The sequence below is a fragment of the Daphnia magna genome, linkage group LG2 (genome assembly GCF_020631705.1).
Source record: "Daphnia magna isolate NIES linkage group LG2, ASM2063170v1.1, whole genome shotgun sequence".
NCBI classification, from domain to species: Eukaryota; Metazoa; Arthropoda; class Branchiopoda; order Diplostraca; family Daphniidae; genus Daphnia; species Daphnia magna.
The window spans coordinates 4,426,789-4,451,763 of record NC_059183.1 but is presented as its reverse complement, the minus strand read 5'-3'; the positions used below and the strand labels follow the sequence as shown (position 1 = coordinate 4,451,763).

The window sequence follows — 24,975 nt, the reverse complement described above, 5'->3', positions numbered from 1 at the left end:
GTTGTACATGATATGCAAATGAAGCGTGATATTCGTCCCCTTACTTGGCCAAAGTTTTGCTAGATACTATATATTGTGTGTCCCCGTGAGTTTGCTCCCCCACCCAAAAAGTCTGTCTATATCCGTCCGACAATTCACGAGTAGAATCCAAAAGTATTGCAGGACTGTGCTCAAGAGACGCGTCCCACTACTGATATTTAAGGGGTTCTATACACAGTTCTCTACGTTTATATACGTGTTTAGAGTAGGGTCTATAGACATTAAGTTATGCACGACACATGCTGCAAAACTTTTTCCTGTAGCCTATTACACATCTGCTGTCCTATAAAATTTAGTTCATTTCTTATCTATTGTATATAGCTATAAGACTAAATAAATCTAACCTAGGTCTATATGTTTCAAGTTTTTGATTGACGTTCTTGGACTCGTTGAAGACATTTTTGTTTAGCTTAACGATTTATTTAGGTGATCTTTTGTAGTGGGAAAGATAACTGAATATAAACATAATAAATATATTAAACTCTATAGATGTAGAGTTGATTTAGACTAGGCCTAGATATATTAGTGCTTTATTAGAAATAGCTGGCACCCTTCAGGCATTATTCCCTGAAGGCTTTTGCGTGTCCAGCACAACATCCGTTCATCAACAAGTTATTGGTTGGACGTGTTATTTGTCTTATATTGCTGTCATGTTATTTTTGTCTATATTTAGCGATAAAATATACAAAAACCTATTCATATAACGTCAATCATATCCATCAATGGCATTAGATATAAGAAATGCGCTGTTGTGCTCTAATGCCTTAACAATCTTACAGATGTGAAAGCTTGTAGATTTTCTAAGAAGTATATTTAACTATAGGAGGACCTTTCATATGATGCACAATTCTCGGCATATATTGGATCAATGTCTATACAATCTGCTACTTTTTGATTGAAGCTTGTGTAAATAAATTACAAAGGAAAACCAATTTATGTTATACGTTTGATTTATTTGCGTTCAACCCATTATCTAATAAAGGAATATTTTTCACGTAAATTGTACAATTACTTTGAAAGCGATCAAATCTACACGAACCAAAGATGAAAAAATCTAAAAAAGAAAAACCGTTTCAAACTAAAAAAAAGGGGCGCTTATGTAAATATTCATATCTTATCGATTTTTTCATCCCCCACATTCTGTATATATAAGAGGCAGTCATGTGAATATGACAACTCCCTATGTCGAGTCTCTTTATATGTGTACACAATCGGCTCTATATAATTCGATCTAATACACAAAAATCTACAGAAAAAACTTTAACTCGCCATGCAAATTCAGTTTCTCTCCCTCTCCTACATGCATGTATAGCTCGAGATTTTTACAATATATTTTACGCTGCGTTGTTATCATTGTTGTGCCTTCCATAAACACTTTGCAAACCAGATTGAATATAAAATTGAATTTAAACATGAACGTTGGAACATTTTTATCTCGTTCGTTCTGTTTACAAAAAAACAAAACAACAACAAATGTTTCCTTATTATCTGTTGTGTTTGTATCAGAATCCCTCAAGACTCTTGCTTCATCCCCCAAAGTAGAAACACTGCGCTATATTCCAACCGGTTTCTCAGCACATAAAGACGTTAACTTTTATTACATTATTGGCCAAACAAATGAATAGTTTATTAGACAGCTAAAAATCATGTCTATACGCCCTTAATGTATTGCGTTTTTTTTTAAGGAAAAGCGCTGCAACGCCCATCCTTTCCGAAAATGGTGTAACATTTATATATACAAAAACCAGTTTTTCCTTTTTGTTTCTAAATAGTTATTACGATTAAGGCAACTATAATTTTATCAGCATCATTTTTTATACTATATCTGTGAAGCATAATTATACGCGGATAATTACGTTTTGTCCATGTTTTGTTATCTACCAACAATATTTGGGCATCAGCATCCATTTGCTGACATCCCCACCATAAAGGGCGTTGACCGATTACGTCCAAAAATCCAGGCCGAACAGATGGCGAGTTGCACTGCATTTTCTGTTTTCGGATCAGATGTTATTTTTTCATGTCATACAACTTTCTATTTACATTATTAAAAAGAAACGTTAATTAATATAAATTTTTTTATGAACTTGAAGCTCGTAGCATTTGTACTAATACAACTCTTTTTCAGACATCAATATCTGATCGTTATATTAACCCATAATACTTGATAATGTTCTTCTGTATACGTAATAAATGATGTACCCAACATCTGCTATGCGCAACACAATCAATGATCGATCGAATTTATAGAAGCTCGTGTAATATAATAGCCAAAAATTTGCCTGCTCGTATAGACGCTTGTGATATCCATTTGAATAGAGTACAGATGAGCTGCATAGCAACTCAAAACAAAAAAAGGCAGTTGTGCAACAGAGAGCACCTTTTATGTAACACATCCAATTAAATTGTATATTCAACGACCTTAATATAGCATCAGGAATTAGATGCTCTGGCAATAGCAACACACATCGGCACAAAGTGCTGCCTCTCCCTCAAGCCATATGTATAATAAAGGTACGAAAAGGTCATAGTCATCGTCTATATAGACGAGTTTGTGTAACGAAACGGAAAAATTCAAATAAAATAGTGTCACGCATCGTGTGTGGGATTTATGTTCAGATTGTATATCGATGCACTGTCAAACATTGGGCAAAACAAAAAAAATTACAAAACGAAAAGTTAAAAATGCAAATTCTTTGAACCCCTCCCCAGCAGTCTTTCCTGTGTGGTTCACATGTAAATTTTGGTGTACTGCAAACCTCTTTAAGGTTACGATAAAATCATACGTGTACTTCTTTTGTTTGATACAACACGTCAAGTCTTAGGTTTCCCTTACATTTATACAGGAGCAGAAAAAAGAAAATAGTGGCTATGCGTCTACGTATCAAGTAACTATACAGGCAGAGCAAGATGAGTCAGCATGTTAAACAAGTAGAGTATATTATATAAACATAGGTCATACAGTATATGAAGGTCTAGACGTAAAGTTTACCTAAATATTGTCCAAATACGTATCCTTGAGGGGAAAAAAATGATATTTAGAAAAACTATTTAAATTTTTCTTTTCTTTCTAAGTGTTTTCAAGAGTTGATGGGGTGGGTAAGAAAGCTATGTCCTTGAATGTTTTTTGTTTTGTTTTACTTAATTTTTTTAAAGCAGAAATCCACAGGAAAAAGTGAGAATACAGTAGGGAAAAATGCAAATGAAAAAAGCATACCCATCCCCCGTACTCTATGGAGGCAAGGTAACCTTCCCTATAAGGAAAATATAATGTAATTTTTTTAATGCACGAGAAGTAAATGGCGATAATGATCGCTACAGCCCATAATCATCTTAAAATTTAGCTCTCCATTGAAATATGCTTTAAGATAGGCCTAAACGTTGGCGATTCCCCAATGGGGAGCAACAACAAAATTTGCGTCAGTCACGCGAAAAAAAGTTATCCACGACTGCGCCTATTCAAGTATAATATACAAATAACACGAAGGATTCATAAATCACCCTTAATTTAAAATAAGCCAACTTCTATATACTAGCAATTTAATTTGATTAATTATAATTGATAAACAATTTTAAATGTCAGCCACTAGAGGGCAGTGTTACAGGTTTTTATCAACATTTATCCCTCGCTGAAATATTAACCAACTGGATTAAATGACGACCATATCTTAATCTGTGTGGCAGCAAAGGTTACATTTACGCAATCAAAATGGTTGAGATGTGGCAGTTTCAGGAAATCTAAGCAAACTTTTACTGTTATAAATACGACCATACACGTAAAGCAATTTGACAACGATCGTTGCCACTGCAGCCATAGCACCAGCCAAATGTAATTTGTCTGGTGTACATAAAATATCGACTGCGCTTGTTGGCTCGTTAACCTTTTATTGCTCATAGCGCTATCTATAGATAAATGGACCCGCCTCGATCCAAGAGCACACGATTTTTTTATTTTTTTATTTTTATTTATTTACTGCAAAACAGTGAAGAGTTTACGCAAGATATGCACTCAACGCGAGCAAGGAAAATAAGAGTCCGAATTTAGCGTCGTCTGCTTTAAAGTTTAAGAGTCGCCATATTTTTGCAGTGCTTTAAAGAAAAGCTCTTGTGGTCAAAACCAATCTGATAATGCAGGGCTTTATTATCGTTTGGTTATGGATTTACATTTCCCAATAGACTTAAATGGATGCTTTGAATAGTTGACACCCACGTAGCACTTTAGGTAAGTCGTTTTATGCAAAGGCACGAAGTTATTTCTCTGTCCCTAGTAAAACGTTTGAACACATAATCGTAAACTGCTCTGTTTGTACAGTATATGCCCAAAAGCTGCTTAAACTTTTCCTCTCAACAAATTTGTTTTTCCCTTGCATATTCATTTAGTCAACTTTTGTATATCTGGATGCAATTGATTCAACATCCCTTTCTCACGATCGAGCACGTACATCCATAAACAACAGGCTGCTTCCCTTATCAGTCTTTACCTCCTCATCGTTTAGCTAAAACTAGACACATGCATTTAAATCCAAATGAATTAAAGTACCCGTATAGACATTTGAAATAGATCAAGTCACGCGTCCCGACTCGTTGATGAAGAAGCTCCAACTCATTTGCGTTCCTGTCACAATATTTTCAACATAGTGTAGATATAGACAGAAAAAAAAGGGCGGAGTTGCTCACGCTACCCCAACATCCTACCCTCTCCTACACGAAACTTTATGTCTGTTGCGGCCAAAAAAGTTTCTCCCCGCTTCACAGCATACGTATAATTACATACGGGGGCTAGACATATAGGGGACAGATACGTTCCTATGATAATATCCATAGTACAGAATAAAAATAAAACTTAAACTGGATTCAAGTCCAATGCATACATTCGTTTGTCTTTTGAAGATTTGCGTGTCTGCAAAAAACGTGTTACAGACAGACAGCTATATAGTATACTATATACTAGAAAAACAAGCTATAGAGTACACTGCACGAAAGGAGCTATCAAACAGGGGGGGAGGAATAAAGGGGGGCATAAAAAGAGTCAATCCACCGAGACAGGGGCAGATCTTTTTAGCTGATGGGCGGTCTATAGTCTTTCCACTGACATAATAATGTCTCGTCTGACTGTCTCAGCCCTTCCAACCGGGTTGATTCACGCGTACTCCTTTTTCCCCCCTCCTGATCAATTAGATCCGCAGCCACCGGCTTCCCCCCCGCCTGAACTTATTGAATTATTCATTAGAGGCTGCACGCTCTTCTGCCCATAGAGAGAGAGAGAGAGAGAGAGAGATATCCAAGTATATTTACAATATAAGCTGCTCATTCAACAGTGTGCTGCTTCCATTCTTTTGTATATTCACATATTTTCGTTTAAAGGCTTTCTCGGTGCAACGCCCTTTTGCTTTTTCTTCGTCTAAAGATAAGCAGTCTCAAGAGTTGGTTAACGGGTTTACCGATTCCCCCACATTGCGTCTTAAATATATATATTTCTTTTAATTCAATTTGGGCTGTGTGTTAGAGTAATTGACGGTTTTCCGTACATATAACTTTTAGCTTCTCCCGACGTCGACTTGCATCGTCAAGATCACGATTTATGGACATGGCAGTCGGTTTTTTTGTTTGTATAACTCACCCGTTGCCCATGGCAACCGCCGGGCTCGCCTTTTTACAGTCATCGTGAGTCACACACGAGGAAAGTATAAACGAGTATTCTCGCCAATGATGGCGTCATCGGAACGTCAGTGGGTCGCTAGTAAAACGGTCGGTCGTGTTATCCATCCTAGAAAGATTGGGCTTAGACTTGAACCTTTGAGTTTAATTCTACTTTACGAAGATGGAGTTAAGGTGAGAAAGAGATCCATGCCAATTAGGAGCCTCAAGCCTACAGCTGATCCGCGTTGTCGAGCCGAAGAATTTAAATTACGTCACATGACGTATTTGGCTAGTGTGCCTGCAGTGGTATTGACCAAACTGATCTCGATCGCTCAGCAAGTGTTGATCGGACTGACCATCAAAGAGGCGATAGATAAAGTAACAGAACATTTCACTGTTGATAAGGAGCGTGACCTGAATGCTGTTTCTGAATCGGAATTAAAACGGCAGAAGGAGCTCATGGAATTGACGTTCCTCAACAATGCCGTCAGCTCTTTAGATCCAAGATTTGTATACGATAAGCAAGTCACATTTCATCGACCCGTTGGTCCGTCTGATTGGGATGAGGAAGAGAATGATGCAAATTAGTTTCGTATGAACGGGCTCAGTAACTTGGCAACGGTGTCAGAGATCATTCTAGCTACATGTCAAAACAATCAAGAACGAAAAAAAAAAATATATTGACCACGTCATCTCAATTTTATGACGGTAGTCTGGCGAAATAATTACAACGTAGTGTGTGTAATATTCATCACAGTAAATACAACAGGTTTATTCCAAGACTAGTTCTATTTTACAGTATTAAATTTTCAGTTCCAAACTTTTCGCATCGTACCTGAGGAAGCATTCCGAAAAAATGGAGAATAACAGCATCAATAATAAATCAAATTTGATCGCTACATCCTGTCCTCGGACGGAAGGTGATGGAATGGAAGCAATGGACAACCCAATTACCTCTGATGTCAAAAGTGCCTTTCCAACAAACGCCATGGAAAAACTCAGCTTATTGCCCCAAAAATCTTCACCACCAGCAGAGAGAATCATCAGTCTTGTACCCATAGCGAATCTTTCAGGAGTGAAACCCAAGAGCGCCAATTCTTCCATGGAAAACAAGAAGGCCAAGTTTGTACCTTACGAGCCGTACAAGGCAGCAGTCAAACCAATTGTTCCACACCAAAAGAAGATCAGCAAGAAAGAATTAACAAATTCAATAGATAATAATACTCAAAGAACAAGGAAACAGAAGGATTTTGACCCTCATGTCAGTGGTATGGTCTGTCAAAAATATCATGATAAAATTGTGAAAGAGAAAGAAGAACTGGAAGCACAGGTGGCAATTCAGTCCAGGGTATGTATTTATTTTCTTCTCACATTCTTGAAAAAGAATTCATCCTAAGCTCCTTTTACATCCAGGTTAACGCAGAGTTGAAGCGATTACTTGTAGCCAGTGTCGGAGAAGATATGGAAGCACGAGTTCACTTTTTGACGGAAGACAAGTTGAAACTTGGTGACGATATCAAGCAATACGTCGAGAAAATAGCATTAGATTTCGAGCAAAAAGAAAAACTATCAATCGAAGCGGATATATGGCGAAGCAAATTCTTGGCTTCAAGGTATGTTTTTTCTGATTTATTTCTAATAATAATTTTTAAGTTTTGTTACCTGTCAAAATGTAGTGTCATTATTGACGAGCTAACCAAATGGAAAGCTGCCCTTTGCACCCGTAACAATAATCTTCAGCTATGTATTCAAGGACTGCTAGACGAAATGAATTCCATTCAGAATCACCAAAATCAAACATACAAGTATGATGCACCGTCTTTAACATTAGTACTTCAAACATTTTCGAAATATTATCCCTTTTATTAAAATTTCTTCTCCGCACCTAGTCGTTTGACGGCCTTAAATAATGCCTTCCATCCTGCTGGAACCTCGAGTCATAAGACCCCGGAACTGGTGGCCTACGACGTGATCGAGGGAAGCGCGTCTATATTGAGACTTGTTGAAAGCCTAACAAAACGTTTATTGGGGACCTATACTCAGGTGAGAGGAGATGAAGAAGCCCGTTCTATGGCTCCTTCTATTGCAGCGAAACTGTCTCCTGCCCAGCTTGCAGCGAAAGAGGTATGTTTTCTTCTCCTTCTCGTACTTACAGCGCACACAGCTACTAGTCAATTAACTTTTCAGGTTTTGACGGAAGATCCGGTTGGAACTTGCAAAATGTCAGAATTAGCGAATGACCTCACAGCTCATCACGTGGCTGCCCTTGCCCGTCGCTCCATGAACAAATCGTTTTATACTTGCTGCGCCCATTGCACCGGACAAGTTCACGTTATTTAAGACGCAACAACTTGTATTATTATCCCTTGTCAGTTTCGACTACTCTTTGAGATTTTATTTGAATCAATCGATTATAAGCAACAAATTAAAGATACTTCATCGTTCCTCCTTTCCTCTCGTTAATCGTCGAGAATGGTAATATTTTCCGTCTTAATTACCACCGACGATTCCATTTTGACTTCTGGTGTCCCTTCAGCGCCTTCCATTTTTATGGGTGCCTTATTTCCGACGTCCTAAGCAAGTTCAAATACTGATCATTCCCAATGATTTTTAACGAAAAAAAATGTCACTTTACCCGAACAATTTGGCTGCTGTTAACCATCACGTATTTCGGTTGATTGGTCGCCATAACGGTCTGCTTACTGGCCTGTCCAGCGCCCGAAACTAACTTGACGACCTGAGTGGTCTGAGGAGCTGTCACCTATGTTCATCCACGTAGTAGGATAAGGTATCGATGATTAGCTGGATCTAATTCAAGTAAAAAATACCTGAACTGGTGTTGATGGTCTAGAAGTCACAAACATGTATTTAGTAGGATTGCTAGCGGCATTCGCGACAACGCTACTCTGATTCCGCGAAGTCGTTGCCGAGCCAGAGGCTCCGCCCATCACGATAGTGCCACGTCCAGCAGATAATCCCAGGCTGCCAGCTGTATAAAATAAATAAATAAATGTCATTGCACGTAAAATTTTATGTCATGAAAGGATACTTTTACCTGCAGCTGATGAAATCACACCCGAGGACGCTGTCGTTGTAGTCTGCGATCTCGCTCTGTTTACGGCACCGTGAAGTGCCGGACCAAGGTACCCAAATTCTTGACGATAGTCATCAACGTTGTCAGGCGGCTGACGGGTTACTTTCAATATAGGTACCATGACTTTCTGTATGTTAAAATGAGAAAAAAAGCTATTAGAGAGGAACTTGGCAATAGATTGTTTACTCTTCTCAAGGAACTTACGATCGTCAACTGTTTGATGTGAGAAGCTGCTATCCGATCGGCATTTGCTTGGCCTGTTCCATCCAAGTAGGGCTCGATTCGTTCACCTATCGCACGTATTTTAGGAATAATAAAGGCCTTGATCACTTCTGTTCCCAGCTCAGATAATCCTGCAGTTAAAAGATAATGTTGGATTTGTTTGTTGATGGAATTTATCTTTGAAGATCAGTTTTACCAACAAGGGCTCCGTAAAACGATGCCAAAGGCATTTTATCATTGGCCAATGCTCGACAGAACAACCGTGTGACACGGGTCTGGCAATTGTTGGTGGTGGTGTGGTAATTTTTGCAAATTTGTGCAATAAGACGAGACGAAAAGTCTCGCAACGCCCAGTGATTGTCCACTTCCGGACGAAGGCAAAGTTGTTTGCTAACCATGCAAGATGTTACGGCAGGAACAAGCTCATGGAGCTACATTGAGCAAAGGCGAAAACAAACAACAATGATGGAATCTTTTAAGAAAATAATAAATGAACGAAAAGCGACTCACGTATTTTTCAAGATAAAGCGTTTGGTTTGAAAGTAATGCTTTAACCATGCGCATCAGGTAGATGAGAGGAGCCAAATTGTTTTGGACAACGTTAACTCGTACGCCTTCGGCAATAAAGGTACAAAGGCGGGGTAGCATTTGATGTAATCCAGGATCTGAAGCCAAACTTTGGAAAGCTTCCTATTCATGGATAAACAAAATGGTAGGTATGGCTTTACACCAAACAAATGAAAGGGTAAACATAGTTTTGTAGTGCTTACAGCTCTTCTTGCTTCATCAGATCCAACACACGCCTCGGTAATTTCTTTATAGTACAGTTGTTGTTCGACAGATAATTCGTGTGCTGTAAGCTGTTTAACTTGGACAGTTTCTGTTTTTGGTTTGTTAGTTGCACTAAAAATACAAATAAAACATGAGGTAACAATTGAAATGGGTAAAAGTTTCCACTATGTACGTGAGAGTTGTAGATTTTTTCTGGGTTTTGTCTCCAATTTTGGCTAGTTTAGACACAGGGTCAGAGCTCTCCAGTCGTTGTTGATCTTTGGAAAGTGAAGGGGGATTTTCTGGAACTGCTGGCTGAATTCCATCAATACTGAGCCAATGGGCTAAAATATGACTCTGAATTAAGTATCTGACATTTTTAAAGTATATACTAATGCATACCTCTCAGAGCAACATCTAATGGTAGTTTTGGTAATGAACCACCAATGATATCAGCAATGTCCAGTTCTTTATCCTCAAGGAAATGCAGTTCACGACCTCCACCACTTGCAAACCGAAATGGAATATGGTCTGGATTTGAAAATCCATACAGAGGCTAAACAAAGGTACAATATACACAAGAACATGTGAGTCAAAAGAAATATTTCACTATTTGAAGGGTTTACCTCTATGTTTTTAATTTTTAGAGCATGGTCAATATCCATTGTGGAGAGTCTTTTTCTTTTCCCATGGTGCATAAATTTGGTTGCATCTTGGATGACCGTCTTTAACCGGAAATTTATTTCATCGGCCAGTTCCTTGGCAGCCGAATCTGAAAGACCAGCTACACCTACACTCTCTGCCATGATTTTCATGGATTCAGTAGGCAGATTGAGACTACCGGTAGCTTCATATTCACTCATTTTAAATCAATATTAATCTATAACTGCATAAATGGTACAAATATGTCACGTTATGGTTATGTCCACTTCTTGAATTCCAGCTTGTAAACACAATATTTGACAGTAGGCCAATGCAAACAAATTTACGGATGCACTAATTTTATTATTGCTCAACAGATAATTTGACGTCATATCCAGTTAGCCACTAGCAGAGTCAGAGACTCAGAGCATGATCTATAAACTATTTTTGCGTACAGGAGTAGTTTGACCATCTAATCTATGACTCTGACATAGGCGAAAGCCGACTGCCGACATAGCGATTAGCGATCGGGATCGGGGTTTCGTGGATCGTGGATCGGTTTCAGACCAGAGATGTCAGACATCAGAAATAAAAATGCAGCTAATATTACAGGTTGCGTCAAAGTACAGCGAAGAGAGAAAATGAAACTTTTCCGGAAACCAATTTACTTTTCAAGTTTTAACACGCTGATTCTTGACTAGTTTATTTCCAGTTCCTCAATCAAATAAAACAGTAATAAAAAAATATGGGCAATATTGTTTTAAGCATTCTAGCGTAATCTTTGCTTTCCTTTTCTTATGACGTTATTTGCCTTTGCCAATTTCGAGGGACTTCCAGTATTCTATTACCTTATCACGATTGGGTCCGCAGATTGTTTTTCGTCTTTGCAGCTAGCATTACCTTCTATTTGACGAAATCCGTCTTTACGTTTGCCTTTCCTATTTCACTAAAGAAGCTTGATACCAAATGCGTGCCAATTTTAAATGCCATCCGCTTTCTAAAAAAGATTACTGTTTCCCAGCAAGTTATTTCCTATAGCCAACATCAGTATTTCACGTTTCAACAACGAAGAGATAACCAAAAAGAAGAATATGCTTGTTTGGATGCAAAAGAACGCGATCAGGATAAAACAGTTTATTACTGTTTGCACCCGTAAAACCCTCTGTTCAATTTCCTTAACAGAAACATGGTAATTTACTGCCTCATCGAGAACACAATGTTTAGCAGAATGGAGGGTTATTATTACTTCACAGACACAAATTGACACTTGCCCATTGATTTCTTATTTGTCTTTTTTCTGTGTCATAATAGCTTCGTATTTGGTTTTTGAGGAGTACCACAATGCGTAAGGAAGCACCAAAGAAGGCATCGACATGACAGCGAAGGATAGCCAATCCAACTAATGAATAAAACCAATCAGTTAATACCATGTTTCTACAAAATAAGCATAACTCAATAACTACCAGATGAGGAGAGAACTTTCGGTCGTATTCTTTGAATGGAACAATAGCGCCCTGTCCAGGTTCACTGGAAAGACCAACAAGTGCCTAGGAAAAAATTAATTTTTATTACTACTTTTCCTCTTTGGAGAAGAAAAAAAAACATTATTCCTTTTACCTCGGCAGCATCTTCGCTAGGTAAGTAGGAAACCTCAGCCGCGGTGAAGTTAAAATATCCGTATTTGGAAGGACGGATGACAACTACATGTGTCGCATTAGAACCAGGAGGAATACGGTCTATATCGAGAAAATATTTTTACATGAAATCTACCATAAAAATCACCATTCAAAGAAACCTACCAATTGTGACCTTCAACTGCCCACCAACAACCTCAAAGTCTTGTGGACCAAAAGTGTTATCAGCAACTTGAACATCTAGAGCTGCAGTACCACCAACATTGAATAAAGAATATCTGAAAAAAGAAAATGCAGTGTTAGCAAAAGTTTAGAAAACTATGATTGGCACCAACTAACTTGATAACAATGTCCATTCCTTCAACAAGGTATTTATTAAGAATTTGTTTTGAGAAAAGTAGCTTGGCAGGGGTAGCTTCTTCATTTCCGGTTGTAGCTACAGCAAATACAACCACTATGCAGATTTTGAGCCAGTTATCCATGGTGAAAAGGCCTATAACAGTGAACCAGAAATTTTAGCTTAATGAATTTAAAACTTTAGCGCCACACTTAATGTTCGGTCATACATTGCTCAAACCAATTTATTTTAAATTACTGCCAATACTAAAATTACATTACAAACTATCCTTTCAACCACTTCGAATATTGAACGCCGTATGCCGGGTATCTTGTCGAGGCTTTATTACTCGTCTCGTAAAGAGTAATAAAATATTTTAGAATTAACTTTTCAACAAATACATTATAAAAACTTATGAATAAAATTTATATACCAAGAATGATGATCTGGAAATGCAAAATAGAGAGGAATGGAAATTGAGACTCACCGGATTGAAAGTTTTTGGACAAGGACGTGAAGTTTCAACGCGCCACCATACGGCTTTCAGTCTTACTAATGTTGACAACTCACTAACCGTTGCAATATTTCTTTTCACCTTACGCGACATCGCACGTGTGAAAATTTACATTACTATTTAGTATTTACTCATACTAGGAGTAATGAAGACTGATGAAAAAAAATTTTTTAATCATAGAGTGAGTTTGAAATCGTACTTTTAGAACAGAGCCAAAGTGAAGGAAAATTCAAAAGCTAAACTTAAAAGTGCACCTGAGAGTCTGAGATCTGACATTCTGACTCTTTAAAAAAACAATTATCGTCCAATATTAATTGTACTAAATTTTTTACTCGACTTTTTGGATCAACTTATTAATCTAGCACTGGCTCTAGCAGAAGCAGAACCCGAGAACAGACCAGAGATCAGAACAGACTTTTGAACTTTTAATAATCTCATCTAGGGCTCGGCCCCGGTTCTCGAAAACACGGGTTACCCGCGGATCATCACCAAAAATAGTCGCCCATGGGCGATCCGGGTAGCCTATTTGCCAAAGTGGATAGTAGGCTGGGCGGATTTGATGGGCAAACCGGGTATACCCACCGCCATCTTGGAAAATGGCGGCTTGCAAAGCCCCAAGTTAAATTAAAAGGGAGGGAAGCAAAAAACAAATTTTTGTGGCGGGAAATTCAAAGGGCGTCACTTGATTTCAGGGAAAAACTCGGGTAATCGGGTAGGAAATCGGGGATAACCGGGTTTTGAACCCGGTTAATGGAAACGGTTTTCGAAATTGTGCTACCCACATGGTACCCGGGTAGGTAGTGGGCACAAAGTCTTAGGAACCGTTACCCACCGGATTCAATTTTTTTGCCGAGAAGACCTACCTATTCGCCCAAATACCTACCCATTGGACACGGGGCCGAGCCCTAATCTCATCACAATCAAGCAAAACTCACAATGCTGCTCAACTAATAAGACCAATCGTAGTCTGCTAGTGTACGTCCATTTAATAACATAACAGGGTCATCGGTGAACAAAACATTGCAAATAAATCAATTAAAATTCTTGTATCTTTACACTGATGAAGACATTTGTTTTTTAACATCCAATATTTTGCTCAAAATCTAAGGATAATCGATATGTTTCGAAGCCGTTCTGGTTCCTGGTTCGGCGGGAGTGGATCGAAGCCCAAAAATCCACATTCACTGGAACACCTGAAGTAAATAGAAATAATAAGCAGAACTGGGAAATTTTTTTGCATGCTAACATTGTTTGCCGCATTTAGATACCTCTATAATGTCATGATTAAGAACCAAACAGTAAGTGAAAGTAACAGAAGTTTGCTGGTTGAAAGTTTAAGATCAATTACGGAAATCTTGATCTGGGGAGACCAAAATGACAGCTCAGTGTTTGAGTATGCTTCTTTATTGTATTACTTATATACTCCTTTTTAACAATATTTTATCTCTAGTTTTTTTTTGGAGAAAAATATGCTATCCTTTTTCTTGAGAATAATGAAACAAAAATGTGGATCATTTGTTTGTGTCCAGCTTTTGCAAACGTTGAATATTTTATTTGAGAATATCCGCATCGAAACATCCTTGTGTAAGTATATTAACTTTTTTGTAATGAAATTTTTAATAAGAAATATTTAATTATATGCTTATATAGATTATTTGTTATCAAATAATCATGTCAACTGCATCATAGTGCACAAGTTTGATTTCTCTGATGAGGAAGTGATGGCTTATTACATATCTTTTCTGAAGACATTGTCTCTGAAATTGAATGTTCACACTATTCACTTCTTTTTTAATGAGGTATTTTACCAATTTAAAGCTTTTTTGGTTGATATCTGTTAAGTAGAGGACTAACATATGCATGTATGTGATCCACTAGAACACAAATGATTTTCCACTTTACACGGAAGCCATAAAGTTTTTCAACCATTCGGAGAGCATGGTACGGATCGCTGTTCGGACACTAACGCTGAACGTCTATAAGGTACTCAATAGTACTTCTTAATTTAGGTCAAATTTAATAGAGATCCGTATTCCTAATGCCTTATAAATTGTTTAAATTAGGTTGGAGATGAAGCAATGCTCAATTTTATCCGCGATCGAACGGCTGCCCCTTATTTTTCAAATTTGGTTTGGTTTATTGGGAATCATATTGTGGAACTGGACAATTGCGTTCGTGCTGATGCTGAGTAAGTTAGCCCACCAACTACATTTCACACTTCGTTTCATTGATGATCTTCTATTTTAGTCACCAAAGCCGAGGTCGACTTTCAGATTTAGTGGCTGAACACCTAGACCACATACATTACGTAAACGATATTCTTTGTCTCTCGATTGACAATTTAAACGAAGTTCTGGTTGAACAGCTCTTCCAACGCCTTTTACTCCCCCTGTACATCAACTCGCTCAATAAAGGTAATCCCTCTAAAACAATCTCTTTCGCAATAAAAAAATATATATATATATTTCTCAGGACAAGTTCAAACAAAAAGTGGAGACCGTCCAATGGTTAGCCGAGTCGTTTCCCTCTTTCTTCTGAGCCAGATTTTCCTCATCATTCATCACAAGCCTTTAGTAGTCACCATTCTTAAGTTACTCATCAATTTCGAAGGAAACCAGATTATGCCAAGCGGCTTTAATCATGAAAGCTCCGTAGCCATCGAAGATAATATCACTGATGAAGAAAAAGAGCAGCGGATATCATCTTCCACAGCTGTTAGCTCCAACAGCACAAGTAACTTGACTTCTCATTTGGAAACAATTCTGGACTGCCTCGATCCGGCTGAAAATGATTATGAGGCTCTTTTTGGACTCAGTCTTCTCTACGCCATGGGACAAAACAGAGGTAAACAAGCGTCAAATAGCTATGGTGCACGCATGCACTCAAAATAACGAAATATTCAGGTGTCAATGAAGATCAACCTTTTTGGAATACGACTGAATGGAAGTCGATTCTGATTGCGAAACTTATGCTATTACTGACATCTGCCTGTCAGATGACGAGCAAGATTCGTCCAGTTGCTGTTGATCTTGCTATCAACTTGCTCATTGCAGTGGCTATACCGAATCCACCGAATCACCACGAACTGGATGACAAGAACCTTGCTGTCTTGGAACAGGCTAAAGAAGAAAGCATCATGGTGGCTCGTACCTTTTTCAAGGTACGTGCAAAAGATAAAGTTTTTCAAAATACCCAGTAATAACTCGTATTGAGTAAAATTTCAGTCGGAAGATATGTTTCTCGAATTGTTTGAAGCAGAGGTCAATGAGATTATCAAGCGTCCGTTGCAGGTTTGCTTGTTAAATCACAAAGTGGTTTACTCAATCCAATGTACATATATTATTGTATATCTCTTAGGTTGAGTACCTTCTGCAAGATTCGTCCATCCTACTTCCTCCTACTGGAACACCGATGACTGGTATCGAATTTACAAAGCGTCTCCCATGCGGAGAAGTATGAAGCCGTATTTTTACTTCTATATGTAAAGTGAAATCTTACCAAGTATTTTCTAGGTCGAAAGGGCCCGTCGAGCCATAAGAGTGTTTGTGCTGATGCGACGCTTAAGTCTAGCGATCAGTGAGGAAGTCGAAACACAACTTCCTCTAGTCTGTGTGCAGCAGTGTATTAAAATATCTGATATTCTTGATTTGAGTGAGATGACACTTCATGGTCTTACGGTTTTAAGATACCCTACTAGCGGCTTCTATTTGTTTTATTTAGACAACTCGGATTTAATTGCGTGCACCGTGGTTAACAGAGAGGGTACGAGGCTGCGGCGATTCTTAGTTATTGACCCTATCCAGTTGATTCTAGTTGAACCTGATTCTAGACGACTTGGTTGGGGAGTAGCCAAGTTTGTTGGTTTCTTACAGGTATAATGTTATCTTACCGCTTTTTTTCTTTTTTTTTTTTCTTGTTTTTTTTTTTCTTATTTAAAAACGTTTCTTGGATTGGTTAGGATGTTGAAGTGACCGGAGATAAAGATGATTCGCGTTGTTTGCATGTGACCGTCCATAATTCCCCGACGTCGACGACGTTTCTTTCGGATCGAAGTCCTGCACACAGATTGCCACAGTTAGCAGCCCGGTTTGTCTTCGACGACCATATCAGATGTATGGCTGCCAAACAAAGGTGCGTCTGTGATCTACATACATTTATTAGGCAGTGTGAGAAGATATTTTTCTGCTTTTTCCAGATTAAGTAAAGGTAGAATCAAAGCTCGACAGAGAAAAATGCATTTGATCGGCAAAATACTGGATGTGAATACCTCTACTCCGTCCTCGCCACCGCCTGGAACGTTACATGCTTTGCGACAGGATTCGATTGCCCGTACAAGTGTTACAATTTATTTAAATTTTTTCCACAAATTTTGTATTAACACCGTTGACTATCCGTTTTGAAGGAAATGCTATTTTGGGTCGTGGGGTGCCTGGTAATCTAGGACTCTCATCTGCCGGAACTGCCTTCCCTTCCCCCTTTGGCATAAGACCAATCGGTTTCCGCCGTGCTCCTGGTCTAGCCGTAACAGGTAGATCAGATACACCCGTCCGACCACGGTCTTCCTCTGCTCACCCCACTGTTCAGAGAGAAAATGGAAATAAGGAAGCCATACCCCTCACGGAGCTCTCTACTTCAGCGGACCATTCTCAAAACAGTAATCAACAAGTATAATTTATTTCGTTCTACCCGCTGCAATAACTTCAGGAAATAACGCGGTCTTTTCGGTCCTAGGATTCTTCTGCGGGCCAAGCTGCAAATCTGTAGATTACTAATTTAAAAACCGGATGAAATTAATATCAACGCAATCTAACCGGTTGGTGATAAATTACAGCATAGGACGTATTTTGTATTATAGTTGATTGTCTCTACAAAAATATTACACATAACTCAAAATATTTCTAACAGCGTGCGAAAACATTCTTAAATATATTTACTCTTGATTAAACAAAGACCTGAAGCACTCAGGGATATAAGGAATCATGTCAGAGGCGAGTGTTCCACGACCTATGTGCAAATGTTGATTGAGCAAAATGGTTTAGAATTAAAAATTGTAAACAAGAGAAAATAAAATAAAATTACCATGGATTTCGAAAGCTTTTCTATTGATCATTCGGCTAAGATGGGCTGCCGCAGCTGCTGCCGATAGGGTGACTTCATGACTGTATTGGTCATGCGTCTTCCAGTACAGGAAAGTAGCCAACATCCCAGACATTAAATCACCCTGTCCACCGCATCTCCTTGGCGAACCCATCTTTTCGCAGATGTTGATGTTAATTCCATTAGTTATTATGTCTTTTTCTGCTTTTTGGAGAATTGTTACATGTCCCAATTTTTTAGCCAAGGCACCTACATCTTCAGGTTGTACAGGTTGACTAGGATCAATGGTTATACCCATGATGGCTTTATAGAGTCTGGTGAACTCTATGGTATTTGGTGTCAGAATCACATTGGTGCAATTTTGAATAATATGGTGGTTGCTATTGATGTAGAATAATCCATCTGCATCTATCACAAGAGGAATTTTAAGTTCCTTTGCATGGTTAATAATAGGACCCAGAACTTTGAAGGTTGCTTCATCTCTACCAAGGCCTGGTCCAATAATAAGGGCATGAATTCGAGGCAACCATTCAGAAATTGCCTTAAGTGCATTTGATGAATCTAGCAATGGATGGACAATGAGTTCAGGGCTATAGCTCTTGATAACAGGGGCAGCTTCTTTCATGCAAAATACATGAACAAGATCACAACCAACACGGAGGGCGGAAATTGCAGCAAAATAAGGTGCTCCTGTGTACTCCAAACTGCCTCCAATAACTCCAATCCTTCCACTTTCACCCTTGTGTAATGAATTACTAAGAATTGGAATACTTTTCTTCATTTCTAGAAGTAGGATTTCTTTACTAAGTGTTTGCATGCTTGCTATAGTACTTTGTGTTGGGGGACTGCAGTAACTTGTGGTTGGTTTCACAAACAATAATGAGGATTTCTTTTCTGTACAGTTTAAATGGGATAAGGCTCCAATACCCTGAAATGAAAGCACTAACAAAACAAATAAACAATTGTTAAATAAAAAATGCTTTCTAGTTGCAAATGAAATTCTCAGCTCACTAACGTTTTCTAATTGAATGCATCGATCATTGACTACTGCACGGAATTATCAAATTAAGAATGTAAATAAAAAATAATAATGTATGCAACGTGCATGCTTCGTTTCCACAACAATTCACAAACTACGGAGATGCAACAGTAAGAACGTCTACAACGCGATAAAGATACGTGGAAATCTTTTTTCAACTAAAACGCAAAACTTCATGCGGACGTCAACTTTGCTTCGCTTTTTATTTATTTAATTATTTATTTTTCAGATGACATGCTCAAATACCATAGGTTTTTCTTTCGGTTCTTAATTTTTTTAATCGCTAGGTCTCATCGAGTTTTTTTTCTATTTTTATGATTTTTTTTTACAGTATCGGTATGTTGAAGTGTTGAAGTCAGCGTTGGATATTCAACAATAACCTTCAAGTAAACTCCCATGAGTGAGCCTTCTATCTACGAAGAAAGTCGCGCTATCCTTGGAGCTGTTTCTCGTTATGTTACCGTCTCCCGCTCATCAATCTCATTCATGCGGATCCGACCAAAATTCAAAAATTTTAGGTCAAGTCTGAAGTGACTTTCTCTAAATGTACGTAGCAATTTGCACTGTTTTTACCCCGCTATTTCTTTTTTGACACTTGAATTTGTGAGTATATTTGAAGAACACGTTTATTTTTTTTTAAATAACAAGCAAAAATTATTAATGAAGGAAAATCAAGAAAAGCAATCGATTTCTATGCAATATGGCGCTATATGGTGACGCTCACTATTTGTATTGTTATAGACTACAGACACCATTTATACATTAAACCATTTAATTCATTAATTTAAACCCACCTGTTTACTTAAAGTAAAACAAGTAAGATCGTAAAACAATTAAGGTGTGTATTTGTTTTGTTTTTTACGTCGCTTTTCCTTGTTGTGGCCAAATAATCATTGTAGTTTACGTTTAACTTTTTATATTAAAAAACCATCTAGGGTAAACTTTGCGCGTTGATGGCTGAGAAACATCAGCAGCTTTGTGAACGGGTACGTGGACCGCCGATGGAATAGGAGATGTGATAACAGGTTTAGACCATGGTTCGGCTTGAACGGTAGTTGATTTATGCGTCGATCTTTCAATGTCAGCATGTTGCCTGCTTTCCTTCCTACCAAATTCATCAAAGGATTTTGGAGCCGCATTAAAAAACCATTTGGATTGAGAGTTGCCATGATCCGATTGCAAAATAGTAGGGTTGTACGATTCCCTTACAGAAGGCCTGGTGTTGGTAATGGGCCAGGCCGGCACCTGGACATCAGAAGGTTTATTGATGGGGCTTTCAGTAACAAAGGGTTTGGAGCTCTCTTTCTTGGTAGACGAGTCCTCAAAAGGTTTAGATTTTGGGGTATTAAAAAACCACTTAGGATGTTTAGTTTTGCGCTCCTCGGTTTGGTGAAATTCAACTGAAGAAGAAACTGGGCGCTCTTCATTTAAAGGCTTAGCTGGGACAACTGGTGTGTGCCAAAATGGGAACTCAACGGCCGAAGGTTTTTGCGTCAAAATTTCAACGGTGTCGAATCTCGGGTTGTGTGTTCCTGCAGTTCCATAGAAAGATTTGGGAGGGCTAAAAGAATTTTCGGACTTGGACATGCGGGATCCGGATCGAGGGGCATCGTTGGGCTGATGTGACTGACTTGCAACGGGTGAGTCAACTGGCCTGGACCGGGTTGGGACGACAGACGGGATTTCAGCGGCATCAGCTTTGTTATTGTTATTTTCTTCCTCAGATTCAACCTTTGTAATTTTGTTCTTTAAACTTTTCTTTCCTTCAGATTCTTCAGAATCTTCTTCTTCTGATTCTCCTTCATCAGAATCTTCTTCTTCATTTTCATTTTCTTCGTTTTCATTTTCCTCGTTTTCGTCTTTCTCCTGCTCCCCATCGTCCTTTTGTTTAACTTTCTCTGGTTTATCTTTCTCGTGTTCATCCTTTCCTCCCGTTGTCGCTATTCGAGTCTGTCATGTAAACACAATATTCTTGTTTTCAGTACAATAAATCATGTAATATTTAAGGTCAACTTACAGGTTCGGTAGCTTCGGAATCTTCGTCAGTTCCAGTAATATCAGTGGACGCTAGAGTGGAATTTGCAACGCCAGCTTTAATGACCCCAGTGGAAACTTTAGCTACTTTGGCTTCATCTTTAACTGGAGCTGCGGTCGATAACACAGTGGCAGTTAGAAGAACAACAGCTAGCCAAATCTGTGAAAAGTTATTGGAACAATTATTCATCGCAAAGTACAACTTAACTATTTGACTGGTACCTTCATTCTACGAAAGGAGACTGGGATTGAAGAACAAAGAATTCATCGTTCGACCCTTTTTATACGAAGGCTTCAAAAGTTCCTCTGCATACATGGCATTCTTTTTTAACAACAAAGGTGCGTGGGTTTAATAACATGGAAATCTCGAGAACCTGTATATGAGATAAGAGAAAGGGAACGGATTTTCAACAGATGCTTGCGTGCCTTGTCAGAGTGGAGTTAAGAAGTCACGAGACTCAGATTAAGGACAAATTACACCGGAGCTTAGTCACACCTTAGGCCTTTCTTGATTATTTTTGATCGTCTGACCTTGAATTCAGTCCTTTTATCTTCTTTAAGATGATGCTACGTGAGGTTAACGACATATACTGTAGTTATATTATATTCTAGGAATCTAACGCCGCTTCAGGGTGGATGTCTCATTGTAGGGCTAGCATGTTTCCTATCAGTGTGTATGTCAATGCTTTATAGGCTCCCTCGCATCGATATAGATGCCATCAAGGGCGCCGTAAGACGTTGAAAGTCATTGATGATTCTTCAAAAGTTCCTGTCGGTACGTTTGGCTTGCCATGGCTTTCTGGTCCAATTACTGTTAACTTAAAAAGGCGTTTCTACTTTGCCCTTAAACTATCCTGCTTGTGACAAAGATTGAATAAGGCCGGAATAAGGGAATTTACAACAAGGATGAAGATGCCCGATAAGTTCGGTAACTCGAGCTACCAGTGGAACAACTGCAATGGCGTCTACGCATTTCCCTTGGTAAATAGCCATATCAACGGTTGTCAATCTTCAACGGTCGGGAGAAAATGCTATGATGTGTCAATCAGGTACGATATGGCGATTTGGAATAATATACCAGCGACATACTGAAATCTTCAACAGCTTCTTGAGAAAAAAGCAAGTGCGACTCGAATGTTTTTATTAATCAAACTGCGTCTCGTGCAGCATGAAAGAATCTTATACTACAACATATGGAATGTAGCGTGACTTTGCGTGGATGTACGCCTTGACTAATAAACTACATATGCGTGACCAGGCGCTGGATGAAAGTGTTTCCATTTTTCACGACGTTATGTCTGTTATACTAACACGCAGCGGCTTTGACCTGCATACTAAGATTCACTGTAACTACAAGGCAAATTTTTAAAATTTAAAAGCCAACATGATGTCTTTATTTATTATTTGTTTGTTTCCATATTCAATTTAATTCTCTCAGTCTATCATCCAAAATAATTTTTTCTTTCTTCTTCTTGTTTTTAATTAAAGGAACGAACAACAAGTTTAATACGTAGGTAGTATAAAACAATGTTATTATAGGCAAAGGCAATAATGCAATTGCCGTTATTGCTGGCAGGAGGTCCCTGTATAATTTTCAGAGTGTCATCCCAATATTGTAGTCTGTGCTTTTATGATTCTCTTCGTGACTGTTGTGAGATTCCCGTTCTTCTGATGGTTCAACTTCAAGTCCTCTGTTGGGAAAGTGGTGCCATAGACGTGGATTGATCATCGAAACGTCTATGGATGAAACCCGCTCACTGATATCTGTTGAGCCATTCTTCAAAATCAGGTGAAAGATGCATACACCAAGAATGGCTCCAACATGCGGGCCGACCAAGAATATCCAGAACCAGTTGTAGTCTCTAAAACTGTAAATCAAAACTCAATTTCCAAAAGCTAATTTTATTTTTAGCTCGTTAAACAACCAAAAAGCAAACCTGAATACACCTAGTCCCCATCCGCCAAGGAAGGAAACCAACCGGGGAGCCAAATCCCGCGCCTGGAAAATCATAACATTTAATCATAGCCAAAATAAGAACAAGAATCGTGGGTAATTAAAAAAAACAAACAAATAAAACGCAGTGTCCTTGACATACCGGATTGAGGGCGTAACCTCCATTGGATCCGTAGGCGACACCGATGGCCAACAACGTGAAACCAACGTAGAGTGGCTGCAAGAAGTTTGGCACGTTTGAATATCGTTTGTCGGTTACCACGCATATGACGAGCGTGAAGATCATGGTCGATAAGATCTGCGATATAATGCGTTAATGATACGCACATAGTCTGGGGTAAGGGGAAGAAAGTGCACTTTCATACATACTTCTTCGATCAAACCAATACTAGCTGACGAGTAATGGGCTGGATAGTTGGCAAAAATGGAGGCCATCCCAGGTTCTGTAATGTTCTTCTCAATCCGGAATTTGCCGTTGACTTTTCCTTCCAAAATTCCTTCTACTCGAAAAAGTAATGCAATTTAAATACACGTGAAAAAAGTCATGTGGGATTTGGTATTTACCGTGATATATTCCGAGAACTGTTCCAGAAGCGGCAAGAGCTCCCATGTATTGGGCACACCAATACACTGGCAGCCTTTTCCAAGGAAAACGACGAACTAATGATAGCGCCATTGTCACCGCGGGATTCAGATGAGCTCCTGTCCGCAAAGATAAAACATGCGACAATGAAATCATAAATGGTTGGCTTATCATTTACCTCACCTGATATATTGGCTGACACCAGCATCCCTAAAGAACAACCCAAAGCCCATCCCCAGTTGATAGTAAAATAGTCACCCTTTTCACCTTTGGTTAACTGCGACTGAGCTATACTCCCGTTCCCAATGACCTACAAATACACCACTAATTCAATTGACACTTTGGCACTTATAATTTGCTTGTTTTTCTTTTTGTTTACCCAAGGTTTTTAAATAAGTAATTTGAAAAACAACTTACTACCAAAATATAGGTGCCTAAAAATTCGGCGAATGCTGCTCGAAATACAGAAGGAACATGGAACCGCTTGCACATCTTCCTTTCTTGTTTTGTAGGGCCCATAACAAAAAATCTAACCTTTCAGCTGAGTCCAGATGGCAACCTTGTTTAAACGGGATCGAATCGACAACTCAGTGGTTTCCAACTTGGTACATAACGATGTTACGTAGCGCTGGAAGTACAGAGGTTCATTAGCTACATCTCGTGCATTACAGAGGATGACTTGCAGTAGTGAATCAATAAATACAACCTCGAATCTATCATATTTAATGCTAAGATGAAAATAGAAGATAGCTGTGAAACAAGACATTCCGAAGCGTTTCCCACCTGCTACTGTACGGACGGTAGGAGATACTCAATTAGCCTTCATTGGTTCACAAAGCTTTTCTGTCTTTAACTGCATTAATATTTTAGTCGAGCAGCAATACGACAAGAATCATACGAGACGAAAACGCGTTAATGAACCGAACCTGAGAAAAATAACTTGTAGCCTTCAGTTTTTCTGCTTTCTAATATCAGATAAGTTTAATCATTTCTGCTTAAAATTGGGGTTTACCCAATATTTTATAAATTTTATAAATGAACTCTATAGTATCAAAGATAAACATTAACTTTTAACCTTTTGTTTTGCCAATTTATTTTTTAATATTCCTTAAACATTGAGAAAGGCGACAAACGCATTGCAAACGCTGTTTGGTTGTTCTCACAGACGATATAAATAGCTAGCGTTGCACACTATGTAACTGTGTAGTACGAAAGGAGAGCTGTTTAGCACTCCCCTTGATAAGGACGGAACACATAATGATCACGGCACAACCCTTGCGAGGGTGTGATCATAATTTTTCAAAATTTTCCATTTTTTCATGTAATTTTATAGTTAATCTGCTCTGATAGGCATGATAAACAAAGCGACGATGTA

At 38.6% G+C, this 24,975-nt stretch overlaps 8 protein-coding genes and 1 non-coding gene across 15 annotated transcripts; 4 read left to right on the top strand and 5 right to left on the bottom strand.

Moving 5' to 3' along the window:
- Window positions 1-4,114: 4,114 nt before the first annotated feature.
- Window positions 4,115-8,123, top strand: LOC116917898 (golgin-45). The gene is made up of 6 exons (XM_045170094.1): window positions 4,115-4,261; window positions 6,493-7,027; window positions 7,093-7,292; window positions 7,356-7,484; window positions 7,569-7,803; window positions 7,867-8,123. Exons 2-6 carry the CDS (start codon window positions 6,536-6,538, stop codon window positions 8,017-8,019), a joined length of 1,209 nt encoding a protein of 402 aa, XP_045026029.1. The 5' UTR covers window positions 4,115-4,261; window positions 6,493-6,535; the 3' UTR covers window positions 8,020-8,123.
- LOC116917899 (centrosomal protein of 19 kDa-like) lies at window positions 4,275-6,461 on the top strand. The gene has a single exon (XM_032923506.2). It carries the CDS (start codon window positions 5,746-5,748, stop codon window positions 6,265-6,267), a length of 522 nt encoding a protein of 173 aa, XP_032779397.1. The 5' UTR covers window positions 4,275-5,745; the 3' UTR covers window positions 6,268-6,461.
- LOC116917896 (transcription initiation factor TFIID subunit 6) lies at window positions 8,015-10,921 on the bottom strand. Of its 2 annotated transcripts, none has more exons than XM_045170093.1 (11): window positions 10,393-10,921; window positions 10,169-10,322; window positions 9,960-10,110; window positions 9,766-9,898; window positions 9,506-9,685; window positions 9,192-9,426; window positions 8,978-9,126; window positions 8,735-8,900; window positions 8,508-8,668; window positions 8,315-8,440; window positions 8,015-8,237 (listed from the first exon to the last, which is right to left on the bottom strand). In XM_045170093.1, exons 1-11 carry the CDS (start codon window positions 10,627-10,629, stop codon window positions 8,139-8,141), a joined length of 1,791 nt encoding a protein of 596 aa, XP_045026028.1. In that variant the 5' UTR covers window positions 10,630-10,921; the 3' UTR covers window positions 8,015-8,138. The 2 variants fall into 2 exon arrangements, with proteins under 2 accessions (XP_045026028.1, XP_045026027.1); XM_045170092.1 differs by having other exon boundaries at window positions 8,015-8,252; window positions 10,393-10,920.
- Window positions 10,922-11,527: 606 nt separating this feature from the next.
- LOC116917737 (translocon-associated protein subunit beta) lies at window positions 11,528-13,020 on the bottom strand. 2 transcript variants are annotated; one of them, XM_045170095.1, is made up of 6 exons: window positions 12,867-13,020; window positions 12,382-12,535; window positions 12,208-12,320; window positions 12,026-12,144; window positions 11,872-11,955; window positions 11,528-11,807 (listed from the first exon to the last, which is right to left on the bottom strand). In XM_045170095.1, exons 2-6 carry the CDS (start codon window positions 12,522-12,524, stop codon window positions 11,691-11,693), a joined length of 576 nt encoding a protein of 191 aa, XP_045026030.1. In that variant the 5' UTR covers window positions 12,525-12,535; window positions 12,867-13,020; the 3' UTR covers window positions 11,528-11,690. The 2 variants fall into 2 exon arrangements, with proteins under 2 accessions (XP_045026030.1, XP_032779222.2); XM_032923331.2 differs by having other exon boundaries at window positions 12,813-12,945.
- Window positions 13,021-13,808: 788 nt separating this feature from the next.
- LOC116917733 (protein CLEC16A homolog) lies at window positions 13,809-17,667 on the top strand. 5 transcript variants are annotated; one of them, XM_032923325.2, is made up of 17 exons: window positions 13,809-13,868; window positions 14,002-14,091; window positions 14,158-14,286; window positions 14,344-14,477; window positions 14,544-14,692; window positions 14,772-14,876; window positions 14,957-15,081; window positions 15,141-15,307; window positions 15,366-15,737; window positions 15,797-16,053; window positions 16,118-16,183; window positions 16,251-16,346; window positions 16,406-16,765; window positions 16,852-17,024; window positions 17,089-17,228; window positions 17,296-17,558; window positions 17,625-17,667. In XM_032923325.2, exons 2-17 carry the CDS (start codon window positions 14,012-14,014, stop codon window positions 17,655-17,657), a joined length of 2,649 nt encoding a protein of 882 aa, XP_032779216.2. In that variant the 5' UTR covers window positions 13,809-13,868; window positions 14,002-14,011; the 3' UTR covers window positions 17,658-17,667. The 5 variants fall into 5 exon arrangements, with proteins under 5 accessions (XP_032779216.2, XP_032779215.2, XP_032779219.2 ...); XM_032923324.2 differs by having other exon boundaries at window positions 13,845-13,901; XM_032923328.2 differs by lacking the exon at window positions 13,809-13,868 and having other exon boundaries at window positions 13,875-14,091; window positions 16,406-16,544; window positions 16,614-16,765.
- Window positions 17,668-17,718: 51 nt separating this feature from the next.
- Window positions 17,719-19,166, bottom strand: LOC116917734 (ATP-dependent (S)-NAD(P)H-hydrate dehydratase). The gene is made up of 3 exons (XM_032923329.2): window positions 19,006-19,166; window positions 17,973-18,932; window positions 17,719-17,897 (listed from the first exon to the last, which is right to left on the bottom strand). The coding sequence occupies exons 1-3, from the start codon at window positions 19,022-19,024 to the stop codon at window positions 17,824-17,826; spliced, it is 1,053 nt and encodes a 350-aa protein (XP_032779220.1). The 5' UTR covers window positions 19,025-19,166; the 3' UTR covers window positions 17,719-17,823.
- Window positions 19,167-19,851: 685 nt separating this feature from the next.
- Window positions 19,852-21,419, bottom strand: LOC116916410 (uncharacterized protein DDB_G0286299). The gene is made up of 3 exons (XM_032921658.2): window positions 21,286-21,419; window positions 21,047-21,223; window positions 19,852-20,979 (listed from the first exon to the last, which is right to left on the bottom strand). The coding sequence occupies exons 1-3, from the start codon at window positions 21,289-21,291 to the stop codon at window positions 19,936-19,938; spliced, it is 1,227 nt and encodes a 408-aa protein (XP_032777549.2). The 5' UTR covers window positions 21,292-21,419; the 3' UTR covers window positions 19,852-19,935.
- A 674-nt stretch (window positions 21,420-22,093) lies between these two features.
- Window positions 22,094-24,164, bottom strand: LOC116916208 (aquaporin-9). Its single transcript, XM_032921419.2, has 7 exons — window positions 24,018-24,164; window positions 23,784-23,910; window positions 23,582-23,719; window positions 23,387-23,517; window positions 23,160-23,315; window positions 23,001-23,062; window positions 22,094-22,931 (listed from the first exon to the last, which is right to left on the bottom strand). The coding sequence occupies exons 1-7, from the start codon at window positions 24,117-24,119 to the stop codon at window positions 22,658-22,660; spliced, it is 990 nt and encodes a 329-aa protein (XP_032777310.1). The 5' UTR covers window positions 24,120-24,164; the 3' UTR covers window positions 22,094-22,657.
- A 637-nt stretch (window positions 24,165-24,801) lies between these two features.
- Window positions 24,802-24,901, top strand: LOC116918087. The gene has a single exon (XR_004391399.1). It is a non-coding gene; the product is annotated as a U6atac minor spliceosomal RNA (small nuclear RNA).
- The last annotated feature ends 74 nt before the right edge of the window (window positions 24,902-24,975 follow it).

Coding starts and splice junctions, on each gene's coding strand:
- LOC116917733 (XM_032923325.2), top strand. CDS start 14,012: ATGTTTCGAAGCCGTTCTGGTTCCTGGTTCGGCGGGAGTGGATCGAAG. Junction 14,287..14,343: donor AATGACAGCTCAGTGTTTGA/GTATGCTTCTTT, acceptor TTTTATCTCTAG/TTTTTTTTTGGAGAAAAATA. Junction 14,693..14,771: donor TTCACTTCTTTTTTAATGAG/GTATTTTACCAA, acceptor GTGATCCACTAG/AACACAAATGATTTTCCACT.
- LOC116916410 (XM_032921658.2), bottom strand. Junction 20,980..21,046: donor ATTCCGAAGCTACCGAACCT/GTAAGTTGACCT, acceptor TTTACATGACAG/ACTCGAATAGCGACAACGGG.
- LOC116917898 (XM_045170094.1), top strand. CDS start 6,536: ATGGAGAATAACAGCATCAATAATAAATCAAATTTGATCGCTACATCC. Junction 7,293..7,355: donor AGCAAATTCTTGGCTTCAAG/GTATGTTTTTTC, acceptor GTCAAAATGTAG/TGTCATTATTGACGAGCTAA. Junction 7,485..7,568: donor CACCAAAATCAAACATACAA/GTATGATGCACC, acceptor CTCCGCACCTAG/TCGTTTGACGGCCTTAAATA.
- LOC116916208 (XM_032921419.2), bottom strand. CDS start 24,119: ATGGGCCCTACAAAACAAGAAAGGAAGATGTGCAAGCGGTTCCATGTT. Junction 23,316..23,386: donor GTATTGGTTTGATCGAAGAA/GTATGTATGAAA, acceptor ATTATATCGCAG/ATCTTATCGACCATGATCTT. Junction 23,063..23,159: donor GAGGTTACGCCCTCAATCCG/GTATGTCAAGGA, acceptor ATGATTTTCCAG/GCGCGGGATTTGGCTCCCCG.
- LOC116917737 (XM_045170095.1), bottom strand. CDS start 12,524: ATGGATAACTGGCTCAAAATCTGCATAGTGGTTGTATTTGCTGTAGCT. Junction 12,321..12,381: donor GGAATGGACATTGTTATCAA/GTTAGTTGGTGC, acceptor TTCTTTTTTCAG/ATATTCTTTATTCAATGTTG. Junction 11,956..12,025: donor CTAGCGAAGATGCTGCCGAG/GTAAAAGGAATA, acceptor ATTTTTTCCTAG/GCACTTGTTGGTCTTTCCAG.
- LOC116917896 (XM_045170092.1), bottom strand. CDS start 10,629: ATGAGTGAATATGAAGCTACCGGTAGTCTCAATCTGCCTACTGAATCC. Junction 10,323..10,392: donor TAAAAATTAAAAACATAGAG/GTAAACCCTTCA, acceptor ACCTTTGTTTAG/CCTCTGTATGGATTTTCAAA. Junction 9,899..9,959: donor AAAAAATCTACAACTCTCAC/GTACATAGTGGA, acceptor TTGTATTTTTAG/TGCAACTAACAAACCAAAAA.
- LOC116917734 (XM_032923329.2), bottom strand. Junction 17,898..17,972: donor AAAAGCTTTCGAAATCCATG/GTAATTTTATTT, acceptor ATTTGCACATAG/GTCGTGGAACACTCGCCTCT.
- LOC116917899 (XM_032923506.2), top strand. CDS start 5,746: ATGATGGCGTCATCGGAACGTCAGTGGGTCGCTAGTAAAACGGTCGGT.